The following is a 25691-nucleotide window of genomic DNA, read 5'->3' as shown; positions in this document are numbered from 1 at the left end:
GATTGGGTGACTCAAAATCCCTCACTTTCCAGCCCAGCGGCGAGAGTCGTGTGTGAACTACTCCCAGGCGCAAAGAGGGGCTGAGGCGATGATCGTAATCCCGCACGAGAAGAAACCTGGGCGAGTTTGGGCTTCCTAGAGCACGGGAAACGACCCCGGCAATACAGGGCCCTGCGAGGTGGGCTGCTCTGCGGAGCGCAGCCATGCCTAGTGATGGCGGCACCGCTTCAAGTTCCTGAGAAAACTCAGTCTAGGAAACTTTCCACCGCAGCACCAGGTGGTCGGAGCACGCTCGTACTCCCAAACGGGACCGCGGGGAGCGTTTACCAACCATCGCAGCCAGACAGGAGCAGAACCAAGTGCTTCTTTTTCCTCGGGCCCGACGAGCAGTCTGGCCTCCAGCAGCAGCGACGTGCTGGCAACCCCGACGCTACCCTGCCATGGCTCCGGGCCCAAGGGCGTCCCTCTGCCCCGGCTCCCCCAGTGCCTGCCCCCCCGCCCCACTTCGCCCCGCCGCCATCTTGCTAACGCGCCGCCAAGCGGCTCGCTGCTACCGGACCCCGCTGAGCGCGGGAAGGCCGCCGCGCCATGCTGAGGAGCAGGGCGCTGTGGAGCTGCTGTCTGCAGCTCGCCGCGCTGCCCTCAGCGGCGGGCTGGTCAGGTGGGAAGCCGCAGCCGTTCAACGGCTCCTGCTGGAGAGCCGCGGAGCCGCCGCGGAGGGGGTGGAGCGGCACCATGGAGGAGGAGGAAGAGGACGAGACTCCTCGGGGGCAGCAGCAGCCCGGGAGGTGAGCGGCTCTCCGGCAGCAGGCAGCAGTCCGGGGGCGGCGGTCGCTGCCCCCGCGCCTTCCTGTGGGCAGGGAGGGACCGAGCCGCGCGGCGGCTCCCGCCCCGTACCCGTCAGGAGCAGAGGCACCTGCCCGACCCGCCGCCTCCAAAGCCCGGCTAGCGGCCGGGGGAAGGGAAGCCGGAGCAGCGCTGCGCACCTGCCCTCAGCGCGGCAGCGGGGCTTGCTGGACATACGGTGCGGGGGGTCCCGCCGGGTGAGTGTGGCGGCGGGGACCGGGCTGGGCCGGTGGAAGCGGGACAGAGCCGGTGCGAGCGTCCTCTCGGAAAAGTTAGGGGTGGGCGAGGTGCCCGGTGCCGCCGAGCCCTGGCTGCTGGCCGGAGAGGGGCGGGGTAAACCGGCTCCCTCCTGCGCTGTCTCGGCCCCTGAGGTGGGTGTAGGCGGACCGCGGCGCGGGGCTCGGGCTGCTCGTGCCCGGGGAGCGGGCGGGCCGCCGCCGACAGCTGCCGCCGTGGTTAGCGACAGATCGCGACTAGTGCCTGCTGCAGGAACAGTTGGGAGGGGGACATCCTTTCGCACCGGTGAGAGAAACGCTGGAAGAGAAAGTGCTACCTTTCCCCCCTCTCCGCGGCAATGCTTGCGTTCGCCCTGAATTGATAGTAAAATTCGCTGCAGCAGCGCTCTGAAAGAAACAAGTTATATAATCACCTGTGAAAAAACACGCTTCGTGGTCCTGACGGTTTAGTGGATGTTTGCCTTTGGAGAGGAGACACGAACAGATGTTTATCGTGAGCGTTTTTCTTGCGTTGAATAATGTAAAGGCGAAGTGGACGGTATTAACAAAGTCATTTAATGTAATTAGTTCAGTCAAATAATCTCAATGATCGGCAGTTATCTCCAGTAAGGGTTTAGGGGAAGTATTTGCTGAATGTCTTGACGGCATGTCGTCGAGTTCGCATTAAACTTCGGCGGAATTTTTTTTTTTCTAGTGATGATTATGATTTCTTACTCTTCTATTTACTAAATGGCGATTAGGGAGAAAGCTTTCAGTTTTAAATGAAAGTACTATTTGTACTTAGGTATTTTGTTTCTTTACTTTTCAAACTACACTGGATAAAGTGACATCAAAAACTAAAGAGCGACAGGAAAATCAGTTGTGTTTTCTGGAAAAAGACCATTTAAAAGAGTCATATATTTTATAATCCATAGTAGCAGCTTTATCAGTTAATAAAGTAGGAAGCCTGATTCATTTTATAGGTAAGATTTTCAGGAAGACAAGAAGAAATAAGATTTTTGACTTATTAGTGCAAGAATTATTGCAACAATTGCTTTAGAAATGCCCCAGATGATCTGAAATTGAAATACCTGTTATAAAAAAGATAATGGGAATTTTGAATACCTGGAGATTGGAAAGCCCTGTCCACTTCCCTCGCTGTGATGGAGAGGACACATTCAGGAGAGGAGGAAGTAAAGGATGACAGTGAAACTGTTCAAGTTTAAGTAACAGTTAATTGGGCTTCAGCTTGGCCCAAATCAGAAGAGGTCCGCAGCCTTTTTAAAAGGAAACAATCTATTATTATTATTATTATTATTATCATCATCTTCAGTTGTATTAGCATTAGATTTGAAGCATTACCTCAGCAGAAATCTGCTATTTCCTTAGCCTTTATAAGCTCAAGATTGAACCAAAACTGCTAATTCTCCATTCAGAGATCCCATTTACAGAAAAGAAGTTAAAAGGTAAGGAAATTGTTTTGTCTGTGATGAGAAAAATGGAAATGCTGCCATATTAATTAGTGCCTTTCTTTAGATGTAATACCTGCTGTGAAATTTTTTTTTTTTCCTTTGGTCACATCTATAAATCCCTTCCTGATACCACTTTATTTTTTTTCAGTCAATTGCTGCAAGTATGTAGCTTGCAGTATGCTGACTAGCACTGTAATGAGGGTTCTACTTCTGATATGCTCAGAGCCAGGAACAGGGCAAATCACTTGGTCATCTTATGTCTAAATCCAGCTCTGAGTAAAAAGGATTTTTCTGTAAACCAGATGTTGCACTTGGTCTGAATATTCTTAGAAAATCTAGGAAAGAAGTTACATGTTATTTACTGTTTGGATGTAATATCTTAGTATTTATTAGCTCTATAAAGAGAGAATAATAGCATACAACTGTACCCAAGCAGATAAACTTTACAAAGCTGTTCAGCAAGGAGAATTGGGCATTACCAAGGGACACTATGGAAACATTTTGCTGCCATTGTGTCCCTACTGTGAAGAACAAGGTTTGCTAAGATGTTGGGTGGGTGAAAAGTCAAGTGGTAAGGAATATATATCAAGATGTTTATCAAGAGATTTTTCTTCTGTAAGACCTGTTACCGTGCTTGGAACTGGTAGTGCTGAGTAAGACTTATGATAACATTTCAGTTTTTATTGCTTATAATATTTGGAAATAGTTTCAATTGGTTAGGTAGAAAACTCCCATACTGTGGACTGGTTTTTGAAAGAGGGTTTCAGTGAGGTCCAGCTGTTTCTGATAATGAGATTGTGGCAACAAGAAGTTGTTTGTGTGTGTCTGTTCAGGTGCGTTTAATTTAAACACTCTGTCTCCTTAAAACACCTACATATTTAGAATGGTGCCTCGAAAATTACTAGATGGCTCACATTTGTGTTGGAAATGTGCCTTGACTCTTCCATAAGAAAAAAAAAACAACAAACCAAACAACTTTAATATTAAACACTTTTGCTGTTGACTAACAACCAAAGCACTCTGCATTTTATTTAGAGTGCCGGGAGAGACATCGTAATCTTGAATCACGAGGATAGAGTAGAAGGCTGGTTATATATAGGAAAAAGGATTGTCATGAAAAATGTTAATGTGTTGTGATGTTTCCAGTTTCCTTGGGTGTTTGTGTTTTGCTGTGTCTGGTGTTCTGCCATTTGTAACTTCCTTTAATGGCTGTGTTTCTGTTGTAACTTCTGTTAATGGCAGCACCCATAAGGGTGCTGTATCACATATGCTTTCTGGCTTTCCAGTATGGTAGTTTTGGAGATTCAAAACTTCTCTTTTTGGAAAGGCCAATGACCTTCTACCTTAACTCATGTGAAGGATGCTCTTTGAACAGTTGCATTCAACAAAAACATATTTTTTAACAAAGAAAAACTTCTGTTGTCCTTAACTGATCTGGAAATTATTTGTTTGAATTTCAATACATTTGAGGTCAAATGTTACAAATAGTTCTATAAAATCCATATATCTATGGGTATGTGTACAGACATACACAGAGCGAGAGAGAGAGTATTGTTGGAACAAGCAAAAGTTGAGCTTCTGTTGAAATCTAAGTAGATTTAGAAAGAATTTGCAGAAGTATTTCTATATTGCTGAGAAATAATATTGGCCCTATGTGCTTGGACTTTGAACTGAAGGAGGGAATCAAATAGACAAGCATTTAAATGTGTATATAAACAAAATTGTATGACTGTATTAACTCAAAAATAACAACTGGCTTAGTGCTTGGGCGTTGCTGCACTTCCTGGACAACTGAGGTTTATAAGGTTTTAAAGGATTATTCTTGGTGTGAGTCTAGAGAAAATTTGCATAGGAGTTTGTTCCTTTCTGGCATGGAGAGAAAAGGAAACAGAAAATTAAAAGGCTTAGTAAATGAGGTGGAGATAGCAATTGCACAGTTGCAGACATGAAAGTAGCACAGCTGATTATAAATGAACTGCTTCAGGTCCTGCCTTGCCATGTGGATCGTATGGATCAAGGTTTTAAGATGATTTCTATCCACCGAAAACAGTTCGTTCTTTGCCTCTGTGGTCATGTGCTACAAAGGAAATGGGATTTCTACCACAGTATGTTCAAGTGGAGCAGCCTTAGTTTCATTATGTGTAGTAGTATTTATTTTTAGCCATACCTAATTGACTTAAGATGTTAGACACGAAACCTTTACTATATATATAAAGATATAAAGGATGTTAACACATGGGAGTGGCTAAAGTGTGTTTGTAAATGCTAACCTGTAAAGTTTGGTTGTTTTTTTCTACCAGTAAGCCCCATCCTGGAAAGGTTTGGCTTTGTTACAAACTGTAGTCACATCAGTAGACCAACTGAAACTAATGAACAACTCATTTGCATAAATACTTATAGGAGTGGAGCTGATGCCAGAATGCTAAAGTTGGGGTCCGGATCCTGTAGCTGAGTTGGTACAACGTTCATGTTTGCTCTTTTGGAAAAGCTTTATCAAAATTCTGTACAAGTGTGAAGGGCCATCCATGGAGATGGATAAGTGTTCAAAAAATGTGTGGATGTGGCACTTCAGGACATGGTTTAGGGGACATAGTGGCGCTGGATTAATGGTTGGACTTGATGATCTTGAAGGTCCTTTCCAACCTAGTGATTCTGTGATTCTGAGATTATTGTTGCTCTTGCAATCCACAGTTCATCTGCCCAGCTGTGTGCGTGTGCTATCTTCTCTTATTTTTTTGCTGATTTTAAAATTCTCTGCATTTGATTTGTGATGCAGTTGTTGTCTTGTGTACCATAACACAGTTGTAATGCACAAACCTTGCTTCTGTATGTTGTCAGCCTGAGGCCTGCAGAGCAGGTAAGAAAAATTTCATTCCAGCTCTTGCGTTTTCAGCATTCTTCCCTATACATTAAATAGTCATGTGAAATTCATTGTTTAGGGAGAGCAAAGGAAAGCACTTTGCATTCTGGTGTAGGTGAAATTGACTCCTGCTTTCCTTTGGTGCCTGCTTCAGCAATAGCACAGAATTGCACTGCTCTTGTGCTTAATCACAGTGATAGTCTAGGCTGCTCTTTTAAATGTGGTGGCCACATGCCAACTTTTGGATACTTTATTCAAGACTGCAGTAAAAGATGAGGGTAGAGGAGGAAGTAGCTTTTTTTAATAGGCCTGTATAGCTAAAGAAATTGGCTACTGGGTCTGTCATCTCTGTTAATATGCATGGCCCCTATGGACAACTACTGTCATATCAGGGATCATAACCTCAACAGAATATGCATACATCAGAAAACTTCTATAATATCAAATACAGTTCATAAACATGTTTGGGACTACAGAGTGCTCATATTGCACAGGGCCAGTCAGCCAGGGTGCGTGGAAACAAAGGGAAAATGGTTATGTATCATCCCAGTTCCAGGAAGAGGCATCTGTATGCAGTTGATGCAGTGGCCATAGCTGATCAGATTTAACTCAGGGTTGAGAAATAGCTGGCTCCAGGTACTACTGATGGACCTGACTCAAATGCCTGTTTGCATTTGTATCTAGAGGCGTATAAGGGTGTAACTGATAGGCACTGGTAATGACTATGAATAACTTTCTACTGGTTTAGTTCCCCTAATGAATGCCAGGAAAGTAGAGCTCGGAATGGGTAGTAATGGGAGTGGGCTGCCTTTTGGGTGGTAGTTAGCTATTGAATTTGGTTAAAATGTGAAACATTACTCTTGGAGGAGGCAGACAGAGAGTCTAAGCAGCATCAGTACCGAATGTGAAACCTTGGGTGGGGAATAGATTGAAAATGAAGTATTTTAGGGGTAGGGGGAGTCGCTGAACCTGACTTGGTGTGTATGACACTGAGCTACACTGAGAGAATTTAGAATGGTGGGTATTTAATAAATTACCTTTGTTCTAGCAGCACTGGCATAAGCAGTTTTTGTTTACAACAGTATGTTCCTGTTCTCACCCTTCCCTGTCCTATCCAGTTTGTTGGTATAAACACTTGCATGGTGATGTAGGTGAAAAATAAGTACTTCTCTAGGGGATGGGAAGGTAAGAAGTGACTATCAGTTAGATCGGTTTCTTGAACTGATTCACCATGTGGACACAAATGTTTGTTTCAGGAAGCCTGGGGGAGTAATGCAGGCAGAGATGGGTTGGCTCATGGTGATCTCTGCTTAAGTAATACAGCTGTTGTAAGAATATGCCTAACAACAGATGACTACCACGTTTGTTTTATTTATAATGAAAATATTTTTCTCTCTAATGTCTAAATAAAACTTTGCTTTGTTGATCCTCAAAACTAGGTAAGAATGGCAAAGGATTCATCCTAATCCTATGAGATTGTTTTGGAGAAAGCTATTTCTGTTTCTACTATCAACTCAGTTATTCATCTTTCTTTAACAGTACAGAAGATCACTGTAGAGTCAGGATACTTATAGATCTGTTGACAACAGAGAAGAACTGGGCCAGCAACCTATAGTTGTCCTATGAAATGGGTGCATCCAAGAATCGAAGAAGGCTGCTTTTCTCCTTTGTGGATGTTTGGAAAATATGGACATAGGACATCAAACAGAATCCCAAGCTGGCTGTTAAAATATCAAATAATTTTCATTCAAATTTCTGCACTGATTGTTCTTGCTTGCAACTTTTAATGGGAAATCTCAAATACTAAAAGTATTTATAGATCAGCTAAGTGCAAGCTTGAGAGATCTTCTTTATGTGAAATCCTAAGACCAAGAGTGTCTGGAATAATTGCTGTGGCAACTGCTGTTGCAGTCATGATAAAAATATGTATAGTGAAAGAAAACTTCTGAGTTGCATATCCGTGTACGGTTCTTGCCTCAATAAAGCTACATGGTATGATGAACAGCCTGATGTACTGCACAATAAAAGTTTAAATGCAGTCAGAATTTTCCAGTCTCAAGTTGTTCATTAATTAAAGCAGACAATTTCAGACCTGAAGGAAAAATAAAAGCACAGCCAAAACTTAGCTGGCAGTTGTTTGATAGTTGAACAGGCAGGAGGCTTTTTTCAAAAAAGCACTTGTATGCTCCCTAGTGTTTGCAAATACCTTACCTTTTGGCCAAAATCTTTTTTTTTGTTGTTGTTTTTTTAGTTTCAAGCCAAGAAGTGTGCTTTTTGCAATCTTAAAAATACATATGTTGAAAGAAAACTTCCGAGTTGTGTAGCAGTACATGTCTTGCAGAAAGCTCAGATTCTTGCTTTGATAAGACTACAGTGGCATGATGAAGCACAAACCAAACGAGTTTGCTAGGAATTGTGTGCTGTCCTGTTTAGGTGATGTGTAGTGCAGCACAGTTCTGCGTGTAGTCTATACAGAGAGACAGCAATTAGAAATGAACCAAATTTGTTGCTTCAAAAATAGAGAAAATTAAGGATATTTGGAAAGCTATGGAATATTTGCAAGGTAAGTGTGAAGTTTTGTGGATGTTGTTGGGTTCCAGTAAACTATAGCTTCATAGTAACTCTTAAACTTTCCGGCTTCTGAATTTGTTAATTAAGGATGACATTTCTGTGTAGAAAAGAAAGGTCAATCTGTTCTGGCAGAATTCACAGTTAGTCGCATGGCTGTATGCATCCATTTCAGTTACGGAGTAGTGGATGTTAGAGAAGACTAGGTGGAAAAGGTGAAGACTCACATGATTGATCTTGTGTTGATATATTCCTTCTTCAAATGAAGTTAAAGTAACTTGGCTTGAAGCTCTTCTGTGTTTAAAACACCATTTAAAAAGAAAAATTTTAATGTCAGGGTGCTGCTTGTAACGTTGATGTATCCTGTTTCCAATCTTCTTTTGTAACAGAAAGTATTAAAATGTTTAGCTAAACTTTTAATTATTTTCCTAAAGAAATGGAATGCTTAAAGCCAAAATGTTTGTATCCAAGTTTTCAGTTATATAAACAATGCTAAAATAAACAATTGACCCCAAACCTGTTGTCCTAAGGGCTAGATCCTGTTTACAGGTGAAAGCCTGTTTACCGTGACATAAGACATGGGTTTTCCATGCCATGTCCTGCCTGATCTCCAACTTCTCTCTTGCTTTGTGGATTTTTAGGGGCCCCTTGGTATTTGGTGCTGGAAAACCAGTTAAGTGAGCTCTGCGTTTTGATTCATGTTAGGCTTCGTTGTATTCATCAGTCAGTGGTGTTCTTCCCCTCCATCTAGAGTACCTTCTGGCCTCGCGGATTTGGCATGGCTAATGGTCTCCTTTAGTAGTTTGTATGTCTCGGTCCATTTCCTTTTCTGAATTCAGTTGAAACAGTAAAGCACCTCTGAGCACAGAGAGGGTGGTTGTGTTGCATCTTGCCTGAGCCCCTGTTACAAATGGTGGCAATCCACTTGCCCTTGTTTGGAGACACGTCACCTCATCCTGAAGGATGAGTTCCATTTGTTAAGAAAGCAGTTTAATGCTTTTAAGTAGAACAATAATTTTCCTCTTTGTTTAAAAGTGTGGAAAATAGCAGATTTCTTGTGGAACGTTACAGTAACAAATATTCACCCAGGACATGACCCCTTCCCCCTGCCCCTCTCAAGTGAACCAACTCTACTCCAGTTTGATTTTTGGTGTCTATTGCTCATAATTTGGCTGGCAGTCCAGTGGTTACGTTTATTTCTCAAGTGTCAAACTATTATTTTTCTTGAGGAAAAATTCAGGAAAGCTGGATAAAAACTCATTTAATTTCTGATTGGGTATTTTCTAATATTTAAAATACATCTGCCAAATCTCCTTGTCTGTAGAGGCTTTCTTTTGCAAAAGGGTAAGAATCTCCTTGGACTAATAAATGGTTGAATTTTGTTTTAAGCTAATGATTGCGAGCTTTCAAGAAACGATTGTCTACCTTTTTTTTTAATAATAAAATTAGATTAATTTTACTGTATTCCATGAATATTCTAGGATATATTTTACCAGTTTAAATGAAAAGAAATGAACTGGCAAGATTGACACTTCAAAGGAATCTACAGTTCATCAGGAATACTTCGTCAGTTAATTGTCTGTAAATGTGTCCCTTTCTTATGCATGTAAAAGGGTTTAAAGTATTCTGTGAGCACTGAGGTCTTTTATCCTTCGGTTGCTTATGGAATACTAACGAAAGTAATGTATGTGCATCCTGTGGAAAATATGTTGGCAGACAGATACCTGCAGTGCCTTAAATGCTCTGGCATTGTCTTTGTTTAATCAGCGTAGTTGGTCCCTACTTCCCCTAGAGGTTTATACTTTCAGAATAAGATCAAAGGTTTATATGGAAATTTAAGCAAAAGTAGAATTCACCTATTTTAGAGATGAATGACTAGATAAACAGAAGCTTAAAAATAAAACCTTAGGCACTCCAGTCTCTAATATCAAATGTCTTGTAGGAACAATGATTAGAGTAGTTATATATATTTAAAAATCAGACATCTGAGACGTTAACAGGAGAATTTCCTTGAATTAAGTACCTATCTGATTAAACTTTTGTGATTAGTTTTCATGATGCTTTCTAGAAGAGTAGATGTTTATGCTGTGTCTGTGTGCTTTGCTAAATTAATAAGCTGACTTGGCAATGAAAATGCTCTTGGAGGAATGCCAGAAAAAAAACACCCTCTTAAGTTAAAGTAACAGTTAAAATAGCCATTACAATTTTTTGGGTATTCTGTCTCCCTTTTTGTGGCACTGATTCTTTTTGTTTCTGTTTGTATCTGCTTAAAATAGTGTAGAACAAGTTGGGTGGCTGTTCCATTGAAGGCTGTTTCCAGTACATGTTTAGTGGAATAGAAAAAAAAGCCTAGGAGTATCAACAGTTAAATTAAAATTATGCAGATATTATTGCTAAGTAGCAAATGCATAAATGGAGTGGTTTCAGTAAAACTACAGGGAAGCTAGAGTACAAAGCAATTGCATTAAAACAAGATTATGACCAAGGGTACTATTTATCAAAAAGTTGTATCAGCAATGTTTTCTGAACATTATTCATGCTTCATTCAGAAATTAATTTTGATGTGTTAATATTTTATCTCTACTGTATGGCAAAATAATGGTTATTTTGTTAAGAAAATTTCACAATGTTTATCAGTTTTTCTTGGCAACTGATGCCACACTTTCTGTTTAGTAATCAGTTGCTGCTGAAATAGGAAGGACAGGCTCTGCATTTGAAGTTGGAGCATCACCAGTAAATGCATTTGGGTTCAATTTGATAACACTTATATGTGTGTAAAATCTTAGCTGTAACGTTGCAGTGACAATATATTTTTTTCCCTGTAATTATGAAATTATGAGGGGCACAGTGAGTTATGCATACCCAGCTACTTAGAAAATATGTCATTTGGGAAGTAATTCCTAAGAAAACTGTGGGCTTTAATTCTGTTCTCTGAAAACGTTGTTTGAGTGTACTGGCTTGGGTACATCAGCCCAGTACTTCTTGTATGAATATACAGCTAAAGTTTAGGTATCTGAGTTAATGAAATAGTAGATAGTCTAAAACTTGTGGTAGAGAGTTTTCCACAGGACAAACTTCACAATATGTTATTAAAAATTATTCCTGCACCCAAACAGTGTATCATGCTGTCTGTTCATTCTAGTTTTTATCAGGTAGAGCTTGTAACTACCAGAAAGTTGGGCACTCTCCAAAATAGCAACCTATTTAAAAAAAAGCCAAAACCACCAAACTGTCAGAACAGTATATTTACTTACAACTGAAATGTTGAAAATAAATACAGAAACTGAAGCATTTAGCTTCAACTGAATTGCTTCAGCAACTCTTAAAATAAAATAGGTGTATTTGGTTTTTTTTCTGCTTTGGATATAATGAGATCAATAGGACTCTGTATTCCTGAACTCTGCAATACTGAGATGCAGTTTGGAATAAGAGACACTGACTACTGAGTTCACAGTTTTCTAAGAAATGTGCCAGAATTATGACTCAGTTATTTTCTCACTTTTTACATTTCACAATGGAATTAAGAACAGAGACTGCAGCCGTGATTTATTTGTAATATTCCAATTTTCTGTGGCCTTTCACTAGTCAGTTCAGTTAAATTTGTATCAAAATTGTATTTGAAACAGTTACTTACTGTTATTACAATAAGCTTTCCTTTTGTTTTAGACAAAATAGGAAATAGGACCAAACATCTTTTGTGTTCTGACTTTCCTGCATCTACGTGCATCTTGTCTTTAGAAGTAATGTGTTGTTAATGCTACATGAGGCTGCTGCTCTTAGTACAAAACAAAGTCACTATATAGGCAAATCCTAAGGTACTGCGTAGTTCCAGTGTCTCTTGGACAGGTTTGCAGGATCATATTACATCAGGCACTAAATGTTATGTTTCAGGGGGAACTTACTATTCTTCCAAAATGTAAATTAAGGAACCCTTCCCCCTCAGTCTTGCAGTTGGTAGATAATAGTGCTACTATCTGAAGCTTTGCATACCGGGGAGTAAAATTCAGCCTGAACTACAAAGAGAGCTCATGTCTACTTGCCACAGCATGTTTTTGAAGTCTTTCGTGTAATAGCAACTGTTTTAAAAGCATATTTAGTTGAGGAAAAAATACAGTAGATATAAAATGAGAAGGGCAAGCTTGTTTCTAGTGTGTGTGAGAACGTTCAAGCTTACGAATGTTGAGGTTAGTCCAAGAAAAGATTGATTAATTTAAAATTTATTTTAGTTCTCCTCAAAAAGATATGGATAAGAAAGTGGATGAAGAGCAGCCTTTGACGGCGTGTAACCAGTACCCTAAAGAAGCGGTGAGGAAACGCCAGAATTCAGGTCGCAGTTCCAGGGGCAGCGATTCTTCCAGGACCTCCAGGAAAAGCTTCAGGCTGGACTACAGATTAGAAGAGGATGTAACTAAATCAAAGAGAGGGAAAGATGGGAAATTTGTCAACCCGTGGCCAACGTGGAAATCGCCAACCTTGCCAAATATTTTGAAATGGTCCCTCATGGAAAAAAATAACAGCAATGTGCCATGCTCAAAGCAGGTAAACACTTGCATGTTTTCTATTATTGGTTTAGGCTGCTTTTACCTCTGCACTGGTCAATAAAATAGGACAGTTTCTAATTAATACTTATTAGATATCTTTTGGAGACTTAGAATTCTATCTTGTTTTTCTGACTTCAGTATCACCTTATTCTTTCAACAGGTGGGTTTCTTTCTGCCTCTCATTTTTTTTTTTCTCCTTTCTGTTAGTTCCACACCCTTTGATTTATCCCGCTGTTTATATTTACAAAAAAACCAAAAATGGCCCCACAGCTCAGCCATAAACTACAGTTACACTCTTTCCTTTTTAATAGGTGTTGCCTTATGAGGCCTGTTACTAACATCATTCCTATTGCATGAAATAGCTGTGGCATATCTCATTTTAAAAATTTAGCCTTTTTTTTTTTCCCCAGACTGGCATTTACTACATATGTACATCTTTTTAATAAAAATTTAATAATAGTTGCTGTCATTTACTTATGGAAGTGTTTGCAAATGTATGTTTTTCTGTTTCAGTACACCAGAAGAAAAAATAGCATATATTAAAACTAACCTGAGCAAGTATTTGTACTGAAATACTAAAGGTACAGTGCCAGTTCACTGGGAAACATTATTATTTGTTCTTCTTGTATTTCTTCTGTCAGATATTGTATATTAAGAAGGAGGTGGGGGAAGCAACCTTGGAAAAGCTTCTTTTCCATGAAAAGTAATGGATACTGTAGAGCCACAGGTTATCTTTGTGGCCACAAGTGTTATGATGGCTACAGTTTTGACTGTTAGGATTACTTCTTAGTGTATTTTCTAATGTGTTGACTGCACTTAGAAAAGCTGTGCTTGAAGGGTGCGCAACCAGGGAAAGCGTTTTTGAACAAATAGGTGTTAATAATGCTGTTAAGCATCCAAGGAGGTATGCATAAGCTATAAATCTCACAGTCAGTATTTAGCAAAGAGCTTACACTTTTCATTTTTATCTTATGTGAATTACCTGTGAAGGAGGGAATTTAATCAGCTTTATGGACAAGAAAGCTGTGTAACTTATGATGGTCAGAGGTTTGGGGATTTCTTTAAGGATATATGGCACAGAACATGTTTAAGGGAGAAATAATCTCGGCTGTAATTGTTCTTTAATGATAATAATTTGACTTCAGAAAGAAGCACAGCAAACCTATGTTGGTCTTGCGATCCTTTCCAACAATTTACTGTTTTAAATGTGGTGTCCTGCTTCTAGACATTATCTGCACCTTGTAGTAGTAGCAGTGGTTGTGCCTTAGTGTGCACAGCTTTCTAGGCAGTGTGCTGCATTATGATACTTTGGCCATATTTGTGTAAAATTCATGCCATGGCATTTTCGGTTGCCTTTGACCACTGCTCTATTCCATATGTGTACAATAGCCTTCATATCTTACCAGTCAGAAGCCCGGTTAGTGACTGAAGTACCTAGAACACCATGCCAAGGTGTACTACAGAGTGCAGAATATATAGGCCTCTTATGGCAGTGGAGAACTGCAGCACTCCCCTTTGATTTACAGTAATTCCCTGCAATAAAGGAAGATTACAAAGAAATCTACACTGTACCACTTGTAAAGCTGTCTCTCTGACTCAGTCGGGATTCATTTTGGACTAATTTTATTGCTTTGCATATGAAATTTTTTAATTAAGTGCCTGCAGTTATTCAGGAGCTCAGTGAAGTATATCAGCAATAGAAAAACCTGGATAGGGATCAATGAAATGCACTTCTTGAGTCTTTGGCCATTTCGATGCTTGTTCCAGCTATGTTTGTTCCACACCTAAGTGGAACTTAGAAGTAAAGCACTTCTGAGCTTGTTTAAAATTCAAACTAAGGGCATCATACTTTATTTAGCACTGCTAGATGGCATGTCCTTTGAGCAGCCTCCTACTTCAATTTCCACATTGAGTGAGCCTAGTGATACCCTGCTGATGGGCAGGTTCATTTTATCTGTACCAAGTGCTTTGCATATGTGAAAAAAAAAAAAAAAAAGCATATTATCCAGGATATGTACTTCACTGTGTAAAAGCTATATGTATTATAATCATGCCTTCACAACAAGCCTATATCATTATCCAGAATGCATAGACTTCTTGTATTTTCATTACAGGCTTTATTAATAGCTTTTTTCAGTGCTGTTGAGGTATCTTTATTAGTTGTTGGATCAACAGTTTAGATTGTTCTCGTTTCTGCAAAATCCAGTGGTATTCCAGTATGCACTAAGCGCCAAAAATCCTAAGCTAATTAGCTAGTCTTACCAAAGCCCATCATGTGTTTCTTCTTGCTTTGCATTAGGAAGGAAAGAAGAACATGGGAGGGGGGAAGGGACACAGTAGGAGGAATTTTTTTATTACTTCAGTGATGAAGATAAGACAGTATTGGGCACATTTTGCTTCTGTTGGTACCTGATTTGACACTAATGCCATATTTCAAAGATCTGTTACAATTCTTGTAGTATTAATACGTTTCTGGTTAGTCTGACAGAGAACAAAATGTACTATAGCAGGATAAAAGTTCCATAAGATTATGTATTTTGTTCATTATGTTGTTTTATCCTATTGTATGAGTTTTAAGAATTTAATATGACATATACTGCCAATAGAACTTTTGTTTTAGTTTGAAATCTTATGAGTTGAGTAATGAGTCCTTATTGCTTTAAAAGGTAATTCTGGGGATTTTAACATACTTTTGAAAAATATTATAAAAAACCCAAACAACCCCAAACACAAAACTCATGCACAGAGAAGTAATTTCTTTAGCCATTTCCCTGTGTGATTTACTATGATAGTTAAACAAAATGCCTCATTTCTGATCTCCTCTGAGGAATCGGATCAGAGGCCCGTGTAACACAAACCTGTAGATGTCACACAGAGTCTGTGCTTTCCAAGTCGCACTGTTTTTGTGCTCTTGGTTTGCCTTGAACTTCTGTTCACAGGATTTCATTTAAATAGGTCAGGATACCAGTTGTTCGAATTGTGCTACTCCTTATCTATCAATCTTCCTGTCTGTGTGTCCTTTACAAATGCCTTTCATAGTGATTAGTTCTACCTTTAAATCGACTATTTCAAGTACTTAATAGTGTCAATCCTCGTCACATCCTTGTAAAGCCTTTAATAGTGCCAATGTGTTGTAGTTTTACCCCAGTAGGCAGCTAAGCCCCACGCAGCCCCTTGAATTGGAAGTCAAAAGTGTGAAAACTCGTGGGTTGAGATAAAGACAGTTCAATAGGTAAAGCAAAAGCTGCACACATGAGCAAAGCAAAGTAAGAAATTCATTCACCACTTCCCATCAGCAGGCAGGTGTTCAGGAAAGCAGGGCTCCATCACATGTAATGGTTACTTGGGAAGATGGAAGTCATAACTCCAAACGTCTGCCCCTTCCTCCTTCTTACCTCAGTTTTATTGCTGCGCATGACATCATATGGTATGGTATATCCCTTTGGTCAGTTGGGATCAGTTTTCCTGGCTGGGTCGCTTCCCAGCTTCTCATGCACCCCCAGCCTACTCGCCTTGTGCTCAGCAATAGCTAAAACATCAGTCTGTTGTCAACACTGTTTTCAGCACAAATCCAAAACATAGCACTACAGGAGCTACTAGGAAGAAAACTAACACTATCCCAGACAAAACTACTACAATATGTTTGAATCTCAGTTAAGAACTCATTGTTCACATCTGCCAGTTACCCAGTTCTTCATACATTTAATATTGTTTATTAATATTGCATGATGCTAATTTAAAAAACTAGTTTGTGTCAAATGTTAGCAAAAATAAAGTGGATTCACTTAGACTTCTCAGAATAATTTCTAGTGTACCTCTAAAAAGAGCTACTTAAAGAGAATATTTTCTGTTTAAAAAATATACTTACTGACCTAAATTGCATTATTACACTTAATTATGAATTCCATATCGGAGTTTAATTTCTTTGATATAATCTGATTTGTTGACTTAACCACATGTAATTTGGTGGGTTGTCCTAGTATCCGTTTTTGAGTATGATAGTTACTTTTGTGGATCTTCCGCTTTTTTCTTCTTTTTTTTAACCTAAGTGACACAATATAAATCCTCTGTGGTTCAGATTTCTGCTGCGAGTGTCATTCTTGTGTACTTAGAATGAAATAGAAAGTGATGCTTCTTTCTTGCACCCCCTGGGAATCTGCCCTCAGGGACAAGGGAGCAGAATAGAACTGGCAGATCTTTAAGGATGCTTTCCACAGAGTGCAAGACCTCTCGATTCCCAGGTGTAAGAAATCAGGAAAGGAAGGCAAGAGGCCGGCATGGCTGAGTCGAGACTTGCTGGGCAAACTAAAGGGCAAGAAGGAAATGCACAGGCAGTGGAAGCAGGGACAGGGATCCTGGGAAGAGTACAGAGACGCTGCCCGGTTGTGTAGGGATGGGGTCAGGAAGGCCAAGGTGCAGCTGGAGCTGAACTTGGCGAGGGATGCCAAGAATAATAAGAAGGGCTTCTACAGGTATGTCAGCCAGAAGAGGAAGGGCAAAGAAAGCATATCCCCCTGGTGAGCACAACTGGCAAACTGGTAATAATGGACAAGGAGAAGGCTGAGATACTAAATGACTTCTTTGCCTCAGACTTTACTGGCAGTCTCTCTTCCCACACCTCTCGAGGGGATGGACTGCAAGACGGTGACTGGAAGAGCAAAGTCCCTCCCACTGTAAGAGAAGATCAGGTTCGAGAGCACCTGAGGAACCTGAACATGCACAAATCTATGAGACCTGATGAGATGCACCCCAGAGTCCTGAGGGAATTGGCTGAGGTAGTTGCCAAGCCACTCGCCATGATATTTGAAAAGTCCTGGCAGTCAGGGGAAGTCCCTGGAGACTGGAAAAAGGGAAATAATTGCACCCATCTTTAACAAGGGTAGGAAGGAGGACCCTGGGAACTACCAGTCTGTCAGCCTCACCTCTGTGCCTGGGAAGATCATGGAACAGATCCTCCTAGAAGCTATGCTAAGGCACATGGAGGACAGGGACGTGGTTCGAGACAGCCAACATGGCTTCACCAAGGGCAGGTCCAGCCTGCCCAACCCCCCCGTGGCCTTCTGTGATGGAGTGACCACATCAGTGGAAATGGGAAGAGCTACCGATGTTGTCTACTTGGACTTCTGTAAGGTCTTTGACACAGTGCCCCACAACATCCTTCTCTCTAAATCGGCGAGAGATGGATTTGATGGGTGGACTGTTCGGTGGGTGAGGAATTGGTTGGATGGTTGCATCCAGAGCATAGTGGTCAATGGCTCAATGTCCAGGTGGAGATTGGTGATGAGTAGTGTCCTTCAGGGGTCCATATTGGGACCAGTACCCTTTAATATCGTCATCAGTGACGCACACAGTGGGATTGAGGGCACCCACAGGAAGTTTGCAGATGACACCAAGCTGAGTGGTGCAGCTGACATGCCTGAGGGATGGGATGCCATCCAGACGGACTTGGACAAGCTGGAGGAATGGGCTCATGTGAACCTCATGAGGTTCAACAAGGCCGAGTGCGGGGTCCTGCACCTGGGTCAGGGCAAACCCTGCTATCAGTACAGGCTGGGGGATGAAGGGATTGAAAGCAACCCTGCAAGAAGAAGGGCTTGGGGGTACTGGTGGATGAAAAGCTGGACAGAAGTCAGCAATGTGCACTCACAGCCCAGAAGGCCAACCATATCCTGGTCTTCTTCCAAAGCAGCGTGGCCAGCAGGTCAAGGGAGGTGATTCTGCCCCTCTACTCTGCTCTGCTGAGACCCCACCTGGAGTCCTGCATCCAGCTCTGGAGCCCTCGGCACAAGAAAGACATAGACCTGTTGGAGAGAGTCGAGAAGGCCACAAAAGTGCTCAGAGGGATGGAACACCTCTCCTGTGCGGACAGGCTGAGAGAGTTGGGGTTGTTCAGCCTGGAGAAGGGAAGGCTCCGGAGAGACCTTATGGCAGCCTTCCAGTACTTAAAGGGGGCTTATAAGAAAGATGAGGACGGACTTTTTCACAGGGCCTGTTGCAATAGGACAAGGGGTAATGGTTTTAAACTAAAAGAGGGCAGATTTAGACTAGCGCTACAGAAGAAATGTTTCACCGCTCTCATGATGAAACACTGGCACAGTTTGCCCAGAGAGGTGGTAGATGCCCCATCCCTGGAAACATTCCAGGTCAGGTTGGACAGGGCTCTGACCAAGCTGGTCTAGTTGAGCAGTGACATCTTCATGGCAGGGGGGCTGGACTAGATGACCTTCAAAGGTCCCTTCCCACCCAAACTATTCTATGATTCTATGATTCTCTCAGTCTAATACTCATACTTTGTTTATTCTTGTATGAATTAAGTGATTGTATTGTACTAAGCTTGTATTCAGCCTTATAGAAGCTCATCTATTTCTTGTTCCTGGAGAAGGTAACGGAACTTTTCCAGTAGACATGTCTTGTCCATTAGCGCTCAGAAAAAGCAATTTCATCAATATTGTATTACAGTAGAAGTTCAAGCGGGTGGAGGTGTGTGTGTTTGTTCCAAACATATGTCCTCCAAATCAATAAAATATTGTAGAGTAGGTAACTTTCCTGAAGCTGTCAGCACTGTTTCAGCAAGGGAAATCCTGGGCTCCTAAACTGTCGCAGCATCTGCTGCACTTTTAAGGGGGCGGGATGTCAGCTCTGTATAAGCTCATTGATAGCGCTGATCTATTCTCCTAGACCTAGAGAATGAAGGCAGCAACCACTGCAGGGAGAACTTGACTAGGAAACAGAAGTGCTGGGACACTGTGATTACCAGGGAGAGAATAGTGTCAGGAGTCTGTAGAAGCTGCCAAGCACAGGAAAATGATTCTAAAGTTGTGAGTTCAGACCAGAACTGTTTGGGAGCAGAAACACTGGCAGACCTGGAGATGATCAGGAACTCTGAGAAGACATTTTGGTTGGCTGTTTTTTTTAATAGGAAAAATCTCATTTATTACAAATAAAACTTCTGCATAAGCATCTCAACCAAACTGCAGTGAAGAACCTAACTCTGATTCAAAATGAGAGAATGAGTGGTGGTTAGACGATGAGTTTCAGTAGATTATGTACATCCATGGCCTCCTTTGTGCCAACTTGAGGCTACACCTAGAGTCAGCTTTGGAAGCTGATAAGCTGAAAGCTGCCTGTTTTCCTCCTCTGCATTAATGTTCATCTGGATCAGTTCTCTGACCTGTCAGACTTGAGTGGGGACTGCATAAGTATTCACACTGGAACAAGAGGGGAGGTGAGAGAAGGTTTCTGAAACTTTGTTACACAGGAATGTGGATTTAGGTTGATTTGGAATCATTCATGGGACTGCATCCTGAACATACGGGGAGATCAGTATAGTGATTTATTCAGTAATAGTTAAAAATTTAATTACCTTGAAGACTTCAATAAAACATTATGAGAAACATACCTAAGTGCTTCAAGGCCCATATTAAAAATGAGTTTGTGTTTTATAAATGTTCATTGAATTATTGGCAGGATAGGAAAAGAGAGTTGTAAACGCTAACATTAGCCAAGTGAGGTTAACCTCCCTGTGCTGCTTCTATACATAATGGGGAGAGAGAGAGGGTCTGCTAAAGGTGAATAGACCAGAGGTTTTGTGGAGTGCTGTTGGGAACGTGGCATTCTCATCTGTGGGTTTGTGACTTACCTGTGCAAGGACTTAGGGGATGCATCATTTTGTTGCACAAGCTAAACTTGAGCATTTGTTACAGTGTGTGTGTATATATTCTTTTCCAGGTTGGGGAAGGCCAACCAATTGCAAAGCCTTTCCTTTCCTTAGCAGGATGCTGTTAGTGCCTTACAATGCTTTCACTGCAGTGCTTTTAGACTCTGGCCTGATGGCATACTTTCAAGCTCTCCCTTCTTTCTCTTGGAAGAGAAGTGGAAATGTTACAAAAACCTAAAATGAAATTAGGAGGAAGTAGCTGGGAAAATTGCCATTAAAATGGCATCTGTTTTGTGTTGCAGTTCTCTGATTGCCTAAAAATATAAACAAAGTGGAAGTTTGACTGTGATGATTTGTGCCTTGTATGCAGTTTTTGTTCCACGGCCAAGTATGTTCTGAAATCTCTCATGCATATTGTGTTCTTTTTTGCTAGGAACTCGATAAAGAGCTTCCAGTGTTAAAACCTTACTTTATTCAGAAGCCGGAACTTGCTGGGAAGACAGGAACCGGTATGCGAGTGACGTGGTTGGGACATGCCTCAGTTATGGTGGAAATGGATGAACTTATATTTCTTACTGACCCAATCTTCAGCCAGCGAGCTTCCCCTACTCAGCTGGTGGGTCCCAGGCGCTTCCGAGGACCTCCGTGCACAGTAGAGCAGCTCCCCAGAATAGATGCAGTAATGATCAGCCACACCCATTATGATCATTTGGACTACAACACTGTAACAAGTTTAAATGAACGCTTTGGGAGTGAGCTGCGCTGGTTTGTGCCTCTGGGGCTCTTGGACTGGATGCAGAGATGTGGTTGTGAGAACGTGATTGAACTGGATTGGTGGGAGGAGAACTGCGTCCCTGGTCACGATGCGGTAACTTTTGTCTTCACCCCTTCTCAACATTGGTGTAAAAGGACTGCGACAGATGATAACAAGGTTCTTTGGGGCAGCTGGTCTGTCTTGGGACCTTGGAATAGGTTTTTCTTTTCAGGAGATACTGGATATTGTGTTGCTTTTGAACAGATAGGTAAAAGGTTTGGACCTTTTGATCTTGCAGCCATCCCCATTGGAGCTTATGAGCCAAGGTATGAAAATCAAAGTTTGATTAAACTACATAAATGAAATGATACACTGATGACAAAAAATACATACGGAAGCGAAAACTGTAGGTGTACTTTATTAAGATTTTACAATAGAACATAGAGGTAAAAGAAGGAAGTTGCTGAATGACAAAAAAGCAGGCAGCTGGAAGATAGAACTGAAATGTCTAGGGTGCTTGCCTGTGTAATGTAAACCGTTTCTTGTTTAGAGCTATGATAGTCTTTCTGTCCCCCAAAATGCTGCAATGGTATCTTTTCCCTGATATTATTCTCATTTTTTCCAGTATTACTTGGCTCCTCCAGTTAACGTGTGATGTTCTTGGAGAGGTTATTTTTTTTTCTTTCCAGTCTTAAGCACAGCAAGGGTGAAGCAGCTGATCTTCTTCTATGAAAAATGTTGAATAAAAATCTGGAGTGGCTTTTTGAGTAAAATTTTGAGTAAAAATTACTTTGTGGCTTTTTTTCTGGAATAGCATCACTTAATCCAACCCATTTAGATACATGCAATTTGCTGCATTTTTCTCTTGCTTCAATCTTTACACTGTTTTTGCAACTTATCTGGAGATAAAGATGACTCCCTTATAGAGTGTGAAAAATCTGTTTAGGCATCTGTGTCCTACTTACAATGGGGTATCTAAACTTTTAGGTGATAATGTTCATATAATGCTGGAAGCAAAGCATGTATAGGCTGGGAAAGGAAGATAGGAATCAGAATAACGTGGTAAAAATCTGGTATCTTTCAAGAATTGCCAGGTTCTCTCTTCTGCTTTACCACCATTCCCTTAGGCTATCTTCTGAAGCACACTTTTTGGTGTGTGCTGCTAACATGACATTTTTTCAGGGATGGATTTAAATCTATGGCCTTAATGCCTCAAGGCACTAGTAATATGTCCTTATATGATTAAAAATATAGATAAGAAGAAAAAAGTTTGAAAAGGAGGGTGGAATAAATGAACTGCTATTTTGTGGGTATGTTGGTATATTCCAGCTTGTTGATTTTCAGTGTTGTTCAGACATACATGCTCCATAATTTTTTTATTAGGTGAGCATATCGTGGGGTTTGTTGGTTGTTTTTTTTTTTTAGATTCTTGGAAACTTACCCAATTGTAAAGGAGAAATTTTGCACTGAATTAGGTGACACAAAAAAATTACTTTGTTTTGGTAGGTGGTTTATGAAATACCAGCATGTGGATCCTGAAGAAGCAGTAAGAATCCATATTGATGTTCAAGCAAAGAAGTCTGTAGCAATTCACTGGGGGACCTTTGCTTTAGCAAATGAGGTAAATTTCAATGCTATACGTGAGCTCAGATTTCCTGAGTACACAGTCATTAATAAAGCTTTGCTCTTGCAATTTAACCTATATATCTGTAAATGTATACTTAAAATATAAATTTTGTATGAGTGAAAAGTTGTTACTATATGTACTGCAGTTCAAAACAGTGCTTAGCTTTTCATAACCAATTACATAAAGTATTTCCACTGTTAAGATTAATTTCAAAGTACAGAGTTACTGAAACAAATGTGGAGGATTTCTGATACCTGAAAGCTGAGGAACATGAAAGGTGGGGCATGTATGCAATAATAAAAGTAAACATGGCAGTGCATCACTTGGAGACAGTAAGAATTGCATGCCTGTAGGTCAATATAGTATTTATTAATCACGTCTGTCTAGTAAATTGAATAGTATTTTTAATAATTGATTCATAGTTAAATACCAGCAAGAATATGAAAAACTGCGTTATTCCGAGTTGCTGATTGATGGATTTATTCTCCTGCTCCCTCATGTCCTCAGCTCTAATAAGGAGGTTACCCACGTGCCTTAACAGGGACAAAAAATGCAGTGAAAGGGAAGTATCTACACCTACTTTGATAGACGTTGTCTGGTAGCTGTTTTCAACTTTATCTTTGCATCAGTTGCACCACTTTATCTTGTAACTCGGTCTGATGCTGTTACCAACATTTACCTGATATGTCATGTTTTCTTTAACTTGGATACATTTTCTATCCATGATGCTTCTAGTAAGTTGTGTCACTAGTTCCCACGGTACAAATGCTACTGTGCTATTAGAAGCACAAAAAAATGGATGATTTCTCCCTCATGATGCCTTTTCTGAAATGTAACAAATACAATGACGTGACTTCAGGAGCACCTCATTGAAATGGCACTAGTTTTTAAGAGTAAAGCCGACACCTTTGTTGTACTCAACGAGAGAAAGCGCCATCTGCTGACCTGCTAACCCATCCTCCTCACCCTGTTTCTGCCTCTGAGGGGTCTACTTCAATACATGGAAGATGACTGAATTTTGGGTGATAGGTTGTGCCTTGCTAGTTACTCTACAACTGTAAATCAGCGTTCTTATCGTTTAAAAAACAAAAATGAAACCAAACACTTTAATTTGACCAACATACACACACCCCTTTTTAGATAACATTTAAAATGGAAACCATTTCTTGTTTAGAGCAGTGATAGTCTGTCTTTCCCCCAAAATGCTGCAGTGGTATCTTTTCCCTGACTATTCTTATTTTTTCCAGTATTATTTGGATCCTCCAGTTAAACTGAATGAAGCTCTTGAAAGATACGGCTTGCAAAAAGAAGACTTCTTTGTCTTAAACCATGGAGAATCACGGGACTTGAGTACCAATGATGGGTTTGAATAATGAAACAGCAGCAGTTCCTTGTAAGCCCTCTTTGGTTTGAACTGCCAATTAATGTTACAAATATTAATATGATGTACTTAAAAAGTAGATTTTTTGGAATGAATTGGATTTTTAGATGCCAGGTTTGTCAGTTTCAGGACTAAACTTGCATACAATTTCACGATAAATTTTCCTAGTTACATTGTTTATAAATTTTGAGAGGTGGTCTAAAAACTGGTTAATATATAAGGTATTGTCTGGGAATAACTTGCAGTTTCAACTCCTGTGTACACCACTGGTAAATTACTGGGTTTTTTTTAAGAACTCTTCATCTTGCCTGCAGCAGCAATAATAACCTCAGCGCAGGACATATTCTTATAATTAATGGCTGACTTGAATTAGTCATTGTTAGAATGTCACCTCCCACTTGTTAGTCATTAATCTTCAGGTTATGCCCTGTGCCTTGATAGCTTCACTGTATGTTTTGTGGGGTGGAGTCTTCCAATACAGCTGTGTTGTTAAAGCACAAGCACAGTAAAAGCATTATTTTACTGAGTGCTTCTACATTTTCATATATTGATGAACCACAAAAGCTGAATATTACAATGATCTACAGAAACGTGCCTTTTAGAGAGAGATAATTTAATATTGCATCACTTATGTGTAAAACTTACTGCTGGCCAGAGTATCTGCACACTTTCATTGTCTTGTCAATGTTTTTAGGTTAGTCCTGAATGTGTCTAAAATAACGTTGTCAAATGCAGTACATGAAATAGAATAATCCCTTAATGGCGCTTGTCTTTGCATTGACTCAGCCTATTACTAAGTACGTTTTTGGGGGTTTTTTTTAAGTGAAAAGTCTTGAGCAATGGCTGTGGTATTTTTTTCTTATAGCTTCCCTATAATTTTAAAGTTGAATGAGAGATTACAACATTGTTTAGTATTGTAAAACTTGGCTAAATGTATCTGTATCAACTTGCCATGCTAATTTACAGAATTAAAGCCTATTGTTGCCAATAAAAAGGGTTGTTGTGCTCCTTCATAATTCATTGGAAATTAATTTTTTTGTTCATTACTGTTTTGGTCTATGGGATATGTGCATTGTTTTGCTTTTGCTGTGCATTACATTTTATGTTCATACTCCGTGAAGATAAATAAAATAAAAGATACATTATTTCCGTGCAATTTAAAGACATGTACTTTTGGCAACTAATTAAAACTGGTGAATGAGATTTCATGCTAGAAGCAAACTGAAGCAATCTGTTAACTGTTGACAGTTGTCTTTTAAGAATTTATATTGGGAAGTCCTAGAAATCATACAGATCTTAATAACAACAAACAACAGCACAAGGAAGCAAAGATCAGTTAGTCCAAGTTCATGCTGAGTGAGGGTTCTGGAACAGAGAATTACATTTCTGTGTAAGAAAAAGTAGCTTATATTCTTTTGGTGGAATTCATATTTGACAAACATCAAGACTTCTTTATTTGCAAAAGTAATTCTAGTATGTTCTAGATGTATTCACCAGAATTTGTTCAGAACTGGTTTAAAACTACTCTCAGTCATTCAGTGTTGGATTCTTGGGAGGGTATTTCAGATTGAAGTCTCTATTGGGCCTCATTTACACAATAGCTTCGATAACGATTTGGATAATACAATGCACATTACGTGTTCATAATATTGTGGAGGACACCAAGCTACAAGGACGTTTTGAGTACTTTGAAGGACATGGTTAAGACTGAAGTTTTTTGGGGTGGTTTTTTTTTTTTTCAGTTTCCAAAATTGTTAATAGACTGTTCTG

General features: G+C 40.3%; 1 protein-coding gene across 1 annotated transcript; it reads left to right on the top strand.

Moving 5' to 3' along the window:
* Positions 1-588: 588 nt before the first annotated feature.
* On the top strand, positions 589-23913 carry NAPEPLD (N-acyl phosphatidylethanolamine phospholipase D; the record flags this gene model as incomplete). The annotated part of the gene is made up of 5 exons (XM_081997627.1): positions 589-788; positions 12188-12500; positions 20593-21239; positions 22420-22534; positions 23788-23913. The coding sequence occupies 5 exons, from the start codon at positions 589-591 to the stop codon at positions 23911-23913; spliced, it is 1401 nt and encodes a 466-aa protein (XP_081853753.1).
* Positions 23914-25691: the final 1778 nt, after the last annotated feature.

Source organism: Phaethon aethereus (genome assembly GCF_964289735.1).
Source record: "Phaethon aethereus genome assembly, chromosome: 1".
Classification (NCBI taxonomy): Eukaryota; Metazoa; Chordata; class Aves; order Phaethontiformes; family Phaethontidae; genus Phaethon; species Phaethon aethereus.
The sequence above is the reverse complement of the archived record's forward strand: the minus strand, read 5'-3'. Positions and strand labels throughout refer to the sequence as shown.